The 15,910-nt window shown below is 51.6% G+C and overlaps 1 protein-coding gene across 11 annotated transcripts in view; it reads right to left on the bottom strand.

Moving 5' to 3' along the window:
• Trak1 (trafficking kinesin protein 1) overlaps positions 1–15,910 on the bottom strand; it is a 101,192-nt gene that overhangs the window by 35,623 nt on the left and 49,659 nt on the right. For all 11 annotated transcript variants that reach the window (XM_051202549.1, XM_051202558.1, XM_051202565.1 and 8 more), the window contains one exon: positions 5,311–5,387. In XM_051202549.1, coding sequence (XP_051058506.1) covers positions 5,311–5,361 — 51 coding nt within the window. In that variant the 5' untranslated portion in view covers positions 5,362–5,387. The remainder of the gene's footprint in view (positions 1–5,310; positions 5,388–15,910) is intronic.

Here is a 15,910-nt window from a genome sequence, read left to right as displayed (position 1 = left end):
CATGAAGGACAAGGCTTCCCAGGGGACAGAGAGGGCTGGCGCCTAGGAGGGAAGAGGACAGAGAACAAAACAGTCCCGGAGCAAAAACAAGGGCAGTTACCTCACACAGGAAGACCTTTGCCCCACTGGCCACACCCCACACCTCTTGCTCTCTGCCCTGCTGAGAACAGCTATCTTCACAGTGATGACCCCTGCAGGGCATGTCTACAGCATGAAAAGCAGGAAGGGGCAGAGAACCCCTTATGGGCGACTGGAAAGCCCGAACCTGCTGACCATCTCCAGGCTCTCTTGTATAGCTTGCTTCTGCCTCCGGGTGTCTGCTATTGTTGTTTTGAGACAGGGTCTAGGTATGTAGCCCAGGCTGACCCCGAATTCCTGGTCCCCCTGCACAGCTCTGTCTAGGTGTATTCAGGCAACAGGCTACCTAGGTTTCTTTTGAGAAACACAGGTATGGGGCAAGGTGTATGTGTGCACATGTGTGTAGGGGTGTGTGGGGGTGTGTATGAGTGTGTGAGTGTGTGCACATGTGTGTAGGGGTGAGTGTGGGGTGTGTATGAGTGTGTGAGTGTGTGCACATGTGTGTAGGGGTGTGTGGGGTGTGTATGAGTGTGTGAGTCTGTGCACATGTGTGTAGGGGTGAGTGTGGGGTGTGTATGAGTGTGTGGGTGTGTGCACATGTGTGTAGGGGTGAGTGTGGGGTGTGTATGAGTGTGTGAGTGTGTGCACATGTGTGTAGGGGTGAGTGTGGGGTGTGTATGAGTGTGTGAGTGTGTGTAGGTGAGTGTGTGGATGTGTAGGGTGAGCATGTGAGTGTGTGCATGTATGTGTAGAGGTGAGTGTGTGAGTGTGCACATGTGTGTAGGGGTATGTGAGTGTGTGTGATTGTTTGGGGTAAGTGTGTGTGTGCTTGTGTGTGGGGTGTGTATAAGTGTGTAGGGGTGTTGTAGGGGTGAGTTTTAATTCTAAAATCAAGAAAATAGTCAGGGAATGAGCTTGGCTTTAACCGCAGTGGCAACCAGAGACTATAAATAACTAACTCAGGCCCCAGTACAAGCAGTCAAAATCTAGTTCTTTATTCTCTGAGAAATGAATCAAGGTGGCTTGAAAGCCTACAACCTGATATCCACCCTTGGTACCAACACACACAGGGCTGGCTGGCCCTCTCCCTGCAGACACTTAGCCTACCTCCCACACTCAGCATGACTCATCTCATTCACCAATTTTAGGGTAAAAAGGGTAACTATGGACCAACGGAAAGCACGCTGTTACTGGGGCAGAGAAATGAACTCTGGGTACATTCCCAGTCAGGCAAGCTTCAGGATCTCCTTCTAGTAAGGACCCTCCCCAACACAGAGACACACACAGACACATACACAGACACACACACAGACACAGACATAGAAAGACACACACAGAGACACAGAAACACAAAGACACACACAGAGACATATACAGACACATACAGACACACACACACACAGACATACTGACACACAGTTACACACACAGATATAGACACACAAAGACACACATACACAAACACACACACAAAGAGACATGCACACACAGACATACAGACACACAGATACACAGACACACAGACACAGAGACACACATAAAGACATACACATACAGACATGCACACACAGACATACAGACACACAGATATAGCCACACAGACACAGATATACACAGACACACAGACACACACACGACACACAAAGACAGACAGACAGGCAGACAGACACACACACACAGTTTGCAGCTGGGCCTGTACATCCTGGGAAAACCCTACAGCACTCCTGAGTGCAGCAGGACAGATGTACACACTAGCACTCCTGAACAGAGGCCCAGAGCCCGAGCAGGCTCAGCCTGGGGTGACTGTCACACGACTGACTGTGGCAGCCAGACTCTACGACGACACCCAGTTCCAGAGAAAGGCAGGGACTTCCTTGTGATCGCGTCAGGGCCAAGGACGAAGGGAACAGTTGCTATTTATAAAGCACGGAGGTGCAGACGTGATTACCGATCAGGAAGGCACTACAAAGAGCCAAGGAAAGAAACTGCTTTATGGAGATGACATTCTTTCCGTCAACTCAAACTTGTTTTTCAAGTAGAGCTCATGTCTCATACAGCCATGCTCAGTTAGAAAATTGAACAGAAAAAAGTGAAATTAAAAAAAAAAAAATCTTTTGAGACAGTCCCATGTAGCCCAGGCTAGCCTCAAACTCACTGGATAGCTGAGGATGGCCTTGAACTCCTGATCCTCCTCTACCTACCTGGACCTTCTAAGTGCTGAGGTTACAGGCTTACACTACCAAGCCTGGCCAAAAAGAGAGTTCTTCATACAGGGCCCCTACATAAAGGGCAAGAAACCTCAGCCCTCTGGAAGTGGCCTTTGGATGTCGCGGCAGAGACGAGGGTGGTAGCCCATGGAAGGCCGCCCCACAGTGAGGCCTCAGATGCACCATAGCCAAGGACTATGGGCTGTGGAAGCCCAGGGCAGCGGGGCACACTCTGCGGGTGGAAATGTCCTCCTCAAAACCAACAAGCGATATTACCCGAGCCTAAATAGCAAAGGCAACAGGTAAGGGGAAAGAAGCTTTTCCCATCAGGAAGGGAGTGGTTACGAGCCCGCCCTCCACTGTTAACAGCATCCACCGTCAAGAGCGTCTGGAATTAACACACCAACTGGTGGGGGGCACCCAGCTGCTTGTCACGTTCCACTCCGGAAAGTGCAGCCGGAGACAGATATCCCACCGGAGGTCTGTGAAACCACACGGCAGGAGCTCTGCCCTGGCAGTTTCTAAGCAACCCAGACACGGGACTGACTAACACAGCAGCAGGTTCCAGAGCAGCTTCGCGGGTCCTGTGTGCCTGTAGCGGGACAGTGAGAAGTCGAGAGAAGCTCACGGGATCTCCAGGTGGGAAACCGGGGGGTACGGCTCCGATGGCAGCCGGCCGGTGCAGACCAAAGAACGTGAACTGAGCACAACCCCAGGGGCTCTACCGGCCAGGAAGGAAGAGTGTGAGGTTGTGGGAGAAACCAAGGACTTAGCACAGGGCGAGGGCAAACCCCACTACCAAGGCTCAGGAGCCCAGAATAAAGATGCGGGTACAGATGGAGACACCCCACTCCCCCCACCCCCGAGAATCGGCGGCTCCGTGTACCTGGGGTTAGGGACAGATGCCAGAGATACTTGCTCCACAGTGGATCCCACAGGGAAAAGTCAGCAAGGTCGCTTCCAAATCCAACGTGAGGTCAGTGTGCCTGCTGCCGGTCCACACCAGCCACAAGACGCTGGCAACTATAACGTCACCAGAAGGCCGGAGGCCGGCGTCTCAAAGCACAGGCACACAGTCCCAAACCCTGATGTCACCTATGTGGAACCGGGGGTCGGGGGGTGGGGTGGGGTGGGGGTAACTTTCTTTTCTCCTCCCTCAGAATAGACAGATGTGTTCCGGGGTAAGCGGAAATGTCACATATGCTCAAGGAAGAAACAAGGTGTGTGTGTGTGTGTGTGTGTGTGTGTGTGTGTGTGAGAGAGAGAGAGAGAGAGAGAGAGAGAGAGAGAGAGAGAGGGAGGTGAGGGGTGGAGGTGGAGGGGGCTGCAGGAGCCCCGAGTCCTGCCAGTGTCTGGGTCTGTCCCTCCTCTGCACCCACCATGCCTGAAGTGGTCACGGTGCATCCTGTGTTTCCCTCCACGACCCTATCCTCTTCCTGGGGAGATGCTAAATAAAAGCCACTGGACCCAGAGTCCCTGCCTTCCAGGAACAAGGCCCTAAGGCCCCCGTGCGTGAAGGTCAGGTCTGTGACGAGAGCCAGTGTTGAAGGGCGGGCGGGCGCTGTTAGGGTCTGACCTGAAGGATGATCTGTCCACAGCTCTTGTGTTTTGAACACATATCCCCCAGCTGGTGGTGCTGTTTTGGGGTGCTGTGCCCGGTTGAGGAGGCAGGCCTGGCTGGAGGCAGTAGGCCACTGAGGGCTGGCTTTTGAAGGTTGTAATCTGGTCCTAGGTTCTAGCCATCCCCATGAAAAACCGCCACCTTATGCTCTCACTCCCACAGACGAAGTTTCTTCGCCACACCTTCCCCTGACGGGCTACACTGAGATCCCTTGAAACCGTGAGCACGGATATGAGCGTTTCCCCTCAGGCTGTTTCTGTCAGGTTTGGTCATAGGAATTAAAAAAAAAAAAAAAAATTACAATACTTCTCCCCACGCCCTGCCCACCCTGGCCGGCAGACATGGGGTGTGACCCTGCATCCTTACGAAACTTCACAGCCCCTACTCCCAAAGGAAAACAAACGCTGAGACCAACTGAGCCACAGTCTCCTGAGGGCCTGCAGCCTGCCGGGCTGAGTGACTTTCCCAAAGTCAGCCACCACAGTCCTGCTTGTTGACGCTGCGTTCCGCTCCACGAACCGGACTAAGCAAAGGGGTAAAGTACATTCAGAAGCCACAGGTAAAGACACAGTCATCCGAACCGGACTAAGCAAAGGGGTAAAGTACATTCAGAAGCCACAGGTAAAGACACAGTCATCCCCGGTAGACAGTTTAGGTTTCTCTGGTCAGAAACTGAGGATGTGTGTGTGTGTGTGTGTGGGGGGGTGTCCCAACAAGTACTTAAGTGGCATTGTATTTCTGTGTCATAAATGCATAGTGGCAAAAATCTAAGAAGGTGTGTCTGACCTTCAGCCTGCCGACTGACTGTGCACCTCCTGGGGGTAGTTATGAATGTGGGCTAACACACTTGTAGATGGCCATGCCATGCTGCAATGTCAGAAGGGTGGGCCATCCCACTCTAAAGTATCAGCGGGAGGTAGCGGTCAGAGCAGAAGGAGTTCTGGGCCAGCCTCAGCTGCACAGCAAGTTGGGGGCCAGCCTTGGCTATACAAGATTCTCTTTTCAAACAATAACAACAAATCTAACACATGTACACAAAATCAACAGGGGGAAGACCTCGGCACGTAGTTACTAGCTAACAGACAGAGCTACTGGGACTCACAGTGACTATCTTTAATCCCAGCCTTTGGGAGGCCAGGGCAGGCGGAGCTCTGTGAGTTCTAGGTCAGCCTGGTCTACACAGCAAGTTCCAGGCCAGCCAGGGCTACACAGTGAGCCCTGTCTCAAAACAGATAAATAACAAAACGAAACCTTGTCCTGAAATAGGCAAGGAGCCCGTGTGAATCCACCCCCTATAAAGGACCCCCTGCATCTTCCCCAGACAGACACTCACCTCCTCAAGAAGCCTTGTGAATCCACCCCCTATAAAGGACCCCCCTGCATCTTCCCCAGACAGACACTCACCTCCTCAAGAAGCCTCGTGACAGCATCTATGTCATTGTATGTCTTAGTCATCTGGCCAACTCTCTCAGCACATAGAACTGCAAGAAACAGAAGGAATGGTAAGATGGCTGATGGCATCGGGAAGCTGCCAACAGGTGATCCACGGGCCAGGGCTCCTCAGCTGTGTCTGACACCACACACCCCACCCACACTGTCCTTGGCATCACCAGACCCTGCCTCCGGTGACACTGGATTATGGATTACTAGGCACTGACCACACGGTCCCAGCAACATCAACGGTAGCAGCTTTCAGGAGTCGGCTGTCCGTATGATTATTAAACAACAGTCTTAAGTGGGCAAATTCACAGGGACACACACACCTTCTTCCCAACTGACCTAAATTCTAAAGCTATGCCGTTTCTGTGTCAGCAGCAGGAGGGTACTAACTAGCCTTGGAAAACCCACTCCACAAACATGGCTGCTGCACAGGCATGCACACCAAGCACAATTTCATTACACACCCAGCCCGTGAACCACTTTAGGGCTGTGCCTTCTCGCCCCTTCTACTGGTGGAGGAAGGGTTTAGTCTACTAAGGCGTCTAGGGTTGCTTTGCTTCAGGACAATGGCAAGGGACTTAATGGTTCAATGCATACCAAGTCCCAGGACTTTCCTCTTGTGACTGTATTTGAATTTAGCGCCAATGAGAAATGTTTTTGGAACTGTCACTTTGGATTAAATAGAAGTACCCTAAGAGTAGAAGCTTTTCAGTTGGTAAAGTAGCAAACGCAAGGATCCAGGTTCCACCGCAAAACCCATGTTTTTTTTTAAAAAAGAAAGAATATAGGCATTGTGCTATCAGTTTGTAATCCCTGTGCTGAAGAGATCCACAACACTGGACATTGACCTCTGACCTCCACAAGCATCACCGCTACACACACACACACACACACACACACACACACACACACACACCCCTTCACAACGATGCTATGTAATTAATTCTATGTAACACAGACCCTGGAGAATAATTCTGTTACATTGACCTCTGACCTCCGCAAGCATCACTGCTACACACACATACACACATACACACATACACACACACACATGCACACACACCCCTTCACAGCGATGCTATGTAATTTTATGTAACACAGACCCTGGAGAATAATTCTGTTAAGAGTGAAAGCTTTTTTAATGACGCACTCCACCGATAGCTCGTGAGAGGCACCTGGGACCCTCAGACTCTCACCAAGTAGCACCTGGACCCTTGCTAGAGAGCTGCTGCAGGAATTCAATAGCCTCTAAATATTTTAGCAGTGCAAGCAGAGCTGATCCTAGAGATGAGCTCAGGGAAACCTGATCTGCTGGAATGATTTCCTAGCTCAGGTTTTCAATCTGAGACATCAGCACCAGAAGCAAGAGCCAGGTCCCCGGCATCACCTCTGCACAGCCAGCCCTTCCCCCCCCCCCCCAGGCCCCTCCACCTTCGGGGGAGCAGACACTGCCTGGCTCTAGAACCTTTCCCCTTGCCTTCACGTTGGCCAGCATGGGAATGGCAGGGACATGTGTAAGGGAAGGCTTACACCTACTCTAATTTGATGTCCATGGACGCCAACTCCAACCATCCTGGGCGGCTCAGCAGTTCAAGTCAACAAGTCGTCTCTGCTGAGCAGCCCCAACGCTTGCCTGCTTACATGAGGGGCACCAGGGACATCACACAGGACTCAGGACCGCTGACTGAGCCAGGGGCATCACACAGGACTCGGGACCGCTGACGGAGCCAGGGGCATCACACAGGACTCGGGACCGCTGACGGAGCCAGGGGCATCACACAGGACTCGGGACCACTGACTGAGCCCAACTACCCAAGTAAAGTACTCAACTTAAAACCACTGCTTGCCCTAAGCAAGGACTATATGAAATATTCCAATGTTTATGCTATACACACACACACACACACACACACACACACACTGATAGTACACAGAAAAGAAAAAGAAAACAGAGCAACCAAAAAAAAAAAAAAACAAAAACAAAAAAAAACCAACATTTGCATAGGATCATAGGTTTTAATTTTCTTATTTGTGCTTTAAAATGACTCTAAAAATATTATAGTAATGCTTCACGAATGAGGGAAATAAATATCTATAAGAAAATATACAGTTGACTAATGTAAGGACATGGGGCCTGACTTTTTGTTTTGTTTTATTTTTTGGCTTTTGTTTGTTTGTTTTTTAGAGACAGGGTTTCTCTGTAGCTTTGGAGTCTGTCCTAGAACTAGCTCTTGTAGACCAGGCTGGCCTCGAACTCACAGAGACCTGCCTGCCTCTGCCTCCCGAGTGCTGGGATAAAAGGCGTGCACCACAACCGCCCGGCCCTGAGCTGACTTTTCAGACAGTAACAGTAGCAGGCATGTTCTTAATTTAACGGATAACAAAAACCCACCCTTACCGGGTGCAGCCAGTGAGATGCTGGCCACATCTGAACATGGTGCACAGATCCAGGCTGCTCTGCAGCCCTTTACTGAGCGTGCTCACTGCGGTCAGGTACTGACCACATGTGGCTGTGTAGCTCATGTAATCCTCAGAGCAGTTCAGAGGTGGCTACTCAACTCACACTGTTTCACAAATCAGAACCCAGCCAGGCCCAGAGAATCTCTAGGTAACTGCCTGCGCGGCGCAGCACAGCTGGTAGCCGCGGAGTGCGGTGTGAGATGGACCCAGGAGGGCAACAGCTAAGCTCTGTGTCTGGAAAGTTGGACCCTTTCCCATCAGCCCTTCCCAGCAACCCTGAAGGTGACACCTGTACACGAACGGGACACCAAGGGCGCTGTGAAGGTCTGCCGTACAGCCCGGAGAAGGATCTACAACGCTCATGCTTTGGCTTTGCTCGGGTGAGTTCATTAAGTGTACACCTAGCCACAGTAAGCGTGTGAGCAGTAGATAGCATCCTCAGACCCAGCAGAAAAGAACCAGGGATGCTGAGGCAATCAGCGGAGTCCCTGGTTGACCTTTCTGTCCGCACATGAGCTTCCTACGGCTTTGCATTCCCACTGTGGGCATTTTCATAGCACACGACACATGACAGCAACATTTGCTAGAAACGGCTTGCCTTCTAACTGCCTGCAGTGACATAGCACATTCACTCTTGGGATACTGGGCTTTCCTCTTCCCTCTACCCATCACAGGGCAGGGGGACAACTCATGCCTAGACATGGAACCTTGGAGGACACTTGACACAAACACACTTAGGTCTGACGTGGGGTGGGGCAATCCGGCTTCCAGAGCCAGCTTCTCCATGAGCTCAAGCAACACACAGGAATTTGCACACATAATGTACGTCACAGGTCTAAGGGGATGAGGGTGCATTGTAGGAGCTGAACCTTGGCCAGTCTGGCTTCTAACTCAAACAGGGACACCGTAAAGGACAGAGCAAGCCGGACGCCAGGACACGGCAGCAGTCAGTGCTCAGAACCTGCGGAGCACTGACTGCGGAGCGGAGAGCACCCTGACCTTGGAGGAGGTGTTCACAGAAGGTGGGGGGCAGGGAACCCCAGGCTCCAGGCAGGCTCCTCAATGGTCTTTGGTTTTCTCTTCCAGAAACTGAGAGGGCGGAGCAAAACTAAGGAGGCCTAGAAAAGACCCAGTCTACCTTTCAACCAGAAGGTGACTGAACAATGGCTCTGCTTTTTAAGTTTCACTTCCTACACATGACATACCATAAACTCTGGTCAAGTTCTGTCTCCACAGGGCCGTGGGCTATGCTATCAAATAAACGTATTTCCACCCCAAACTGTGTCCAAAGAGAAAGTAGAGAGGCAGCTACAAATCTCTACAATAATGAATACATGTATTTCGATGTATTGCACATGGAAATAAAAATTCAATTTCCATTGAATACCATGGAAAACTATGGTCCCAATACTAACACACGTTAACGGTATCCTGCGCCAGACAGCCAGGTAGATATACAGCACACATCCTCAGCCTTCTGTGCTATTACAAGTTCTAGGTGATGCTGTCAACCTGCACTCGCCTCACGAGCTCTTGGGGTGCACAGGAGAGACATTGGAGATAAACAGTTTGAAGGGTACAGGGGTATAAGCCCCTTCCAAGAGCTGGGAATGTTAGCCGGGCACACACAGACACATGCATCTGTGATCCCAGCATGCAAGTTAGCCAGATCTCTACACAGTGAGACCCTATCCTCCACCTGTCCCCAAAAGCTAAGGGTCCTGGACTTATGGGCTAACAGGAAACCACTAGAGAGTTTCCATAGGAAAGCATCAGTGTGTGCTCGTATCTCAGAAAACATTCTGGCCCAGTGTGGAATGATTGGGTGTGAGGCCCAGAGCAAGCCAGTGACCTGTGTTAAACCTGCTGGATTCTTCCAGAGGGCTCCTTCCTGGGTGACAGTAAAGGAACTCCTTCACAGGCAGATTGTGAGATAAGACTGAGTAGGAGGTAGAGCAGAGTGTAGGCTCTTCCTTCTGGCTGGGACACAGCCAGCAAGAGCAATCCATCCCCCCTGGATCAGTAGCAGGATAGGCTGCCAACGAAACCGATGGTCTCAGGACGATCACGGCACTGTGGAGTGAGGTTCTTAGCATAGTACTGACCACTCCCAGAGCAGGAGGAGACCCAGTGACAGAGGAGCTCTCCAAGGAGCTGGCTGGGCTGTACTACATTTGGCAGATTCCACTCTTGAAGCCTGGAAGAGACCAAGGCTGACCAGCCCTGAGCTGGCTGACCAGAGCAAGGGCCATCTAGGACTAGGTTGGGGTTCTAAAGGCTTGTTGGATCAAAAAAAAAAAAAAAAAAATCAATGTGTAATATTTATGCAAATTAAGCCATACAACCAAATGGATTTGAGAATATTCTGGCAGACTCCAAACACACACACACACACACACACACACACACACACACACACACACACACGCACACACACACACACACACGCACACCCGCCAAACCCCAAGCATCTGCGTGGATAGGACATAGTGGCAAGATCTGATCTCAGCAAACTCGGGGGTGACCCTGGCTGAGGCCCAGACACGAACCCTACTAGGGAAGGCTGTTGGGGTCACTGGGTCAGACATAGGCTGTCAGGGGTCGGATAAATGAAGGGGGGGGGGTACGAACTAGATGCTAACTGACAAAGGCTGGTGCAGACAGCAGAAAGTTGGGGGGCTCCTGGACAGCAAGAGCAGAGAGGAGGTGAGCCGAGGGTGAGGTAGGCATCGAGGGGCTCACAGATCATCGCCACCGCCTGAGCTTCCCAAGGGACCCTTGTCATCATGCCGCCTTACGCCTGTCACGCTCCTGGACACCGTGGCCTGATTGGTTGTCTTTGGAGTTGGGAGACCTCATCCTTCTTCTGTGGAATGACTACATGCTGTCACTTCTTAGCCTGGTTCTGAAAACATCCCCCCACCCCACCCCCAGCAGCATCGGCATCGGTGTATTTTGGGCATGAATACGTTATTTCACACATATGCGCATGTGTGTGTATGCATGTGTGGGTGTGAGCATACCAACAAAGGTGGTCCTAAGCCTCAAGAAAATGCCATTTCCTCATAACTCAAAGACCATGCAGCCAACATCCATGAATGAAGGCTACTCAGGACCGCCTGGGGTTGCCGTCACTCTGCCTTATGTTTAGGTCACTTAATTAAGGCATGCTTTCCACAAGGTGTGCTTTAGTAGCCAGGTTCCACCCCCCAGGAATTTTGCTTCCTGTCACTTATACCTTATCATCCACTTCTTAACAAAGTTAAGTTCTATCTTTTATAACTTTTATTATAAGGAGTGCAGGACGGCCAGCAAGATGGCTCAGTAGGTAAAGGGGCTTGGTGCCAAGCCTAATGATCTGAGGTCAGCCCCACGACATGTGTGGTAGGAGAGAACCCATTCCAGGAAGTTTCCCCTGACCTGCACAAGCATGCTTGAGGCATTATGTGTGCACGCGCACACAAATATATAATGTGAGAAGATATTGTCAAACTGAGACATCCTGGATATGCATTTAAGGCAGATGTGTGCCCTAGAAATTCTGCTGTGCCCCGTGGAGGCAGGGCAGCTAACTGGCGTGTGAAAACTGGAGCCATCCACACGTGGCTGGCTCGGCCCCTCTCTGTCCAGCCCAGCAGCAGGTGTCACAGTGAGAAGTATTGCTGCATTGCAGCCCTTAATCCAACAGGAAGCAAGCATGATAGAGCCTACAGACTGCCCTGTTCACAGGGGTGGTGGGCGGGGCCCAGAACCTGTGAGCCTTAGCCTAAAGGCTCCCATCAACTCCTCCGAGTCACCACACATGCCAAGTTTCCAGGCCTCACAAAGCAAGCATCCTCTAAAGCATGTCTACATGCCTTTGATTTAACACGTCCACGTCCTGCTTTAAAGTGTCCCCAGCTTTCTGCAGCAAGCAGCCTCCATACACAGAACACCCAGGACCAGCCTCCTCTGGTGCAGCCAGCCCTTTCCACCTCCTGGCCAGGTACTCACTCATGCCCACCTGGTGATGCCCCCCTTGGTCTGCCCTGGCCTCCACACCTGTAATTTCCTTCTGGGAAATAAGACTCCCTTTCTCTCACGTCTCCATCCGGGAAATTATTTCCTGTTCTCTCCATAGCCCGGCAAGAAGGAAGTCCCTCTGGCTATCTGATACCCATATCTCACCTCTCATGCCCAAGTCTGTGAAATTGACCAGAAAGATCTGATGAAGAACCATTGGCCACAAGAGCATCTTTGCATGGGTATTGTGAATGGGCGAAGAGTAGCAACCACAAAGAGACACAGTAAGCCAAAAAAGTATTGCAAGCCAGGGAAACCAAGGCTCTAAGAAGCTAGATTACCTAAGGTCACCGAGTCTTCCAGAGTGGGAGATGAAGGCATGCCTCCACCTAAACTTGAACACGAGTGTCCATGGCAACAATCATCATTACAAGCAGAAGTTAGAAACCATATACATTAACTGGCAAAAGAACAAAGTGTGGTGTTTCCCTACGGTGGAATATTGCTTAATCATGAAAAGGAATGCGGGATGAATACATGCCACGACATAGTTAAACCTCAAAACCCAAAAGAAGACATCAGATGCTGCTTTGTTCTAGGATTCTGTCCATGTAGGAAGTGCATTAGCATTTGCTTAGGACTGATACTGAGTGTAATCAGGCATGAGGGTTTTTACCAGGAAGGAAAGGGTGCAATTAGAATAAAGGTTGTGCAATCTGGGGCATTTATAAAAACCATGAAACTGCCCAGTAACAATGGGTGAATTTTATAGGATGTAAATTCCACCTTAGTATTTTTCAGTAACCAAATACATGCAAACCAGGGCCCCTACACTGCACCCTACCCCTAGCTAGCCCAGCCTATAGCGATGTGTAATATAATTCTTTTGTTCCCTCAGTCCTGACTCAGCCTTGCTGGGGTTAAATGCCGTTGCCAGGCAGGGAACCAGCCAGAAACAACAGCAAAGGAACCAGCAGGAACCACAGGAGGTCTTGCCCTGAACCTGAACCGGGGTGATATCCAGAAGGAAACTGGGAAGATCCTACCCAGAGCTCCAAGAGGGGTGCAAGTATCTCATCACACATGCAGCTGAGTCCCTCACTTGGTCTTGAAGCTTCCTGCAAACAAGCTCAAGTCAAAGGTGACGACAAAATGAAAACAGGAAGGTTGCAGGGAAGATGTATTCTCGAGCAGGTGTCACAGAGCAGCTGTGGCCTTAGCAAGCAGGAGGCGGTGGTCATCCCCATACTGTAGGAGCTGCTTCGGGCTTGCTCACTAACTATGTTCCCGGGACAGCAGCATGGGCAGAGGCTAGCCTAGAGCCAGGCCCACTTCAACAGAGACCCACTAAGCCTTGTCTGTGGTGACGGAGTGGGTGTGAGGTATCAAGATTGCTCCCAAGCGTCATCAGTTGCTGAAGTGGGATGACTATTGTATTGACCAAGCAAGCAAGGAAGGGTTGGGGAGATGACTCAGGCAGTAAAGCGTGTGCCATGTAAGCGCGAGGACCTGAGTTTGATCTCCCAGAAACCAGGTGGAAAGCTAGGTATTCCTCACACTGGGGAGCAACTGAGTGTTGCTGGGCAGATAGTCCAGACAAATCAGTGAGCCCCGCCTCAAAAAAACAAGGTAGAAACTGACTGGTAAAGACACTCAATGTCAACTTCTGGGCTCTACACACACAAGCATACAAGTATGTGCACCAATGGGTACACACACACACACACACACTTACACACACGCACACACACACGCGCGTGCGTGCGCGTGCACACACACACACACACAAGGCAGAAGAAAAATAAGAGCTGCCCATCACTGAGATTGACAAGATGCCGTCAGTGACCTGGGCATTTTCATAAACACCATTCCACTTTAAACCAGAACAAACCTACAGTGCAAACATACAGCAATTCAAACAGAGAGTGGAGCCAAGCTTCTAGTTCAAGGACAGGTGAGGTGTAACTATGGACTTAATGCAGCAGTCACAGACCTCACCCCAGACTGGAACTCTTGGTGTTGACCTATGGCGGCCACTTATCATGGGACATTCAGCGAGGAGATAACCAAATTGCTCATTCCTGGGAAGGCACCCTGGTCCTGGCACTTGGCCAAGTGTACAGGTTCACGCTCTCCTTTGTGGCTGATACCCAGCCCAGAAGAAGAGCCCGCCCCAGTGTCTTCAGGCTGACCTGTTTTCCCACAAGCTGCCAGAGGCCACAATCTTTTGAGCAAATAAACAGGCCCCTTAAGGAATTCTTGACCTGGCGGAGAAGGTTAGTTAGGCACAACACGGAGTGGCTGGCGGACAGGCAGCGCCAGGCAAAGATGCTACCGGGAATCTGGAGGGACCAGGAACCCCAGAAGTGGGTGGATCTGCCAAACGACCCTACTACAGAGACCCTGGGTGATCTCCACCCAGGGTTGGCCTGTGGCGGGGTGGGGGGATGCTGCTGGTGCCCCACAATGGCTCTGATAAACGAGTTAGTTAGTTTTTCACTTGTGATTCTACAGGGACGTCCAAGTCGTGTGGTCCACACAATGTTACATCCCACAGCCAGCAGGACCCAAGGCTTCTCAACTTTGCACCCGGGCCCATGTGTCCTCGGTGAAGTGAGCCCAGGAGGCTCTCTGAACCGGAAGAAAATGCTCAATGCTACCTCTCAAGCTTCACCTGGACACCAACTGGAGACCTTGGCTAGCAGAAGATACTGCCCTGAATGCTGACTGGGGGCTGGCTCAAAGTACAGGGTGGCTACCATGCCTTCCCAATTCTGTCTGTCTAGATTCTGGCCTCTGGCTAGTGCTCACAAATGGAAAACTTCACGCAAGCGACCGATAACGCCTGTCCTGACTCAGGGCCCACGGTGAGGACAGTGGGATGCATTGCTGTGGCTTTGGGGACCCTGGACCTGATTGTTACCAGAGCCTCTTAGTGTCAGAGCCTGGACCCTGGCAGTCCTGATACACCAAGTTCAGCTGTATGTCTGTCCTCAAGAGGCCAGGTAAATAAGAAATAGAAAAACAAGAACGGAGCGTGATTCAATGCGGTCCACACAGGGGAGAAGAAAATAAAGGGCCCAGCGACCTCCGAATCCACCTTCAGGGTCCCATCATAAGCCTGAGATTTAAACAGGAGGCGAGGGCCACGCTCAGCCTTACACCCAGGGTCAAGGCGTGGTCCCTGACATCACTGGTGGTCCCACACGCTATCATCCTCCTTCCTGTGGCTGGCACCAAGCTCCCGCCCTTTCCTTGTTCCCACACAGGACTCCTGGAGACTTCCCACTCTTGGGGCCATAGTCTACAGTCCCAAGAGGGGGCACAGCATCTCTTTGGGACATCTCCCTGCTTACCAAGATGGCAACACACTCATCTCAGTCTGAGCAGGGCGACGAGCATTTTCTTCACAAACCCTGACTTCTGGGCGATCCCGGAAGACACCGGCCTAAGCTTTCACAACTCACTATGCAACCAGGGACAGGCCGAGAGAAGCAGCCAGGCGGGAAGCCAGGCTTCCGCGGGCGTCTTCTTGAGAAAGCCATGGGGACCTGCCAAGAAATACTCCTCAGCCTTATACCAGTGTGAGTCTCAGGCACAGAGAGGGTGTGAACACTCCCTCACACCGTTCAGCCCTGCCTGCCTGAGGTCACCCCAGGAGAGAATGGGGTGGGAGTTGGGGCATTGGCAGAACAAGGGGAGCCCCTCTGAGCGGGTCACAGGGCCCCGATATCAACTGCGTTTGCTGCAGTGTCACGGTGGCCCGAGCTACAATGGCCCCAGTCCTACTAGAAAGGTTGTGAGGGCACAACGGCGACTTCTACTAGACGGTTAGGAGTCACACACACTGTGAGGAGGTCTAGGAGGGCCCAGAGACGTATGAGAAAGAAAGATCCTGGGTGTGTAGCAGAGGGACTCACAAGGCCCTGCTCGGTTAGCCTCATTGGGGTCTGAAGTACAGCATTATCCTCCCAGGTCCCAGGCAGGCAGGCAGGCAGGCAGGCAGCAGGCAGGCAGGCAGGCAGGCAGGAGGCAGCAGGCAGGCAGGAAGGCAGGCAGGCAGCAGGCAGGCAGGAAGGCAGCAGGCAGCAGGCAGCAGGCA

This window comes from Phodopus roborovskii, unplaced genomic scaffold (assembly GCF_943737965.1).
Source record: "Phodopus roborovskii unplaced genomic scaffold, PHOROB, whole genome shotgun sequence".
Lineage (NCBI taxonomy): Eukaryota > Metazoa > Chordata > Mammalia > Rodentia > Cricetidae > Phodopus > Phodopus roborovskii.
The sequence above is the reverse complement of the archived record's forward strand: the minus strand, read 5'-3'. Positions and strand labels throughout refer to the sequence as shown.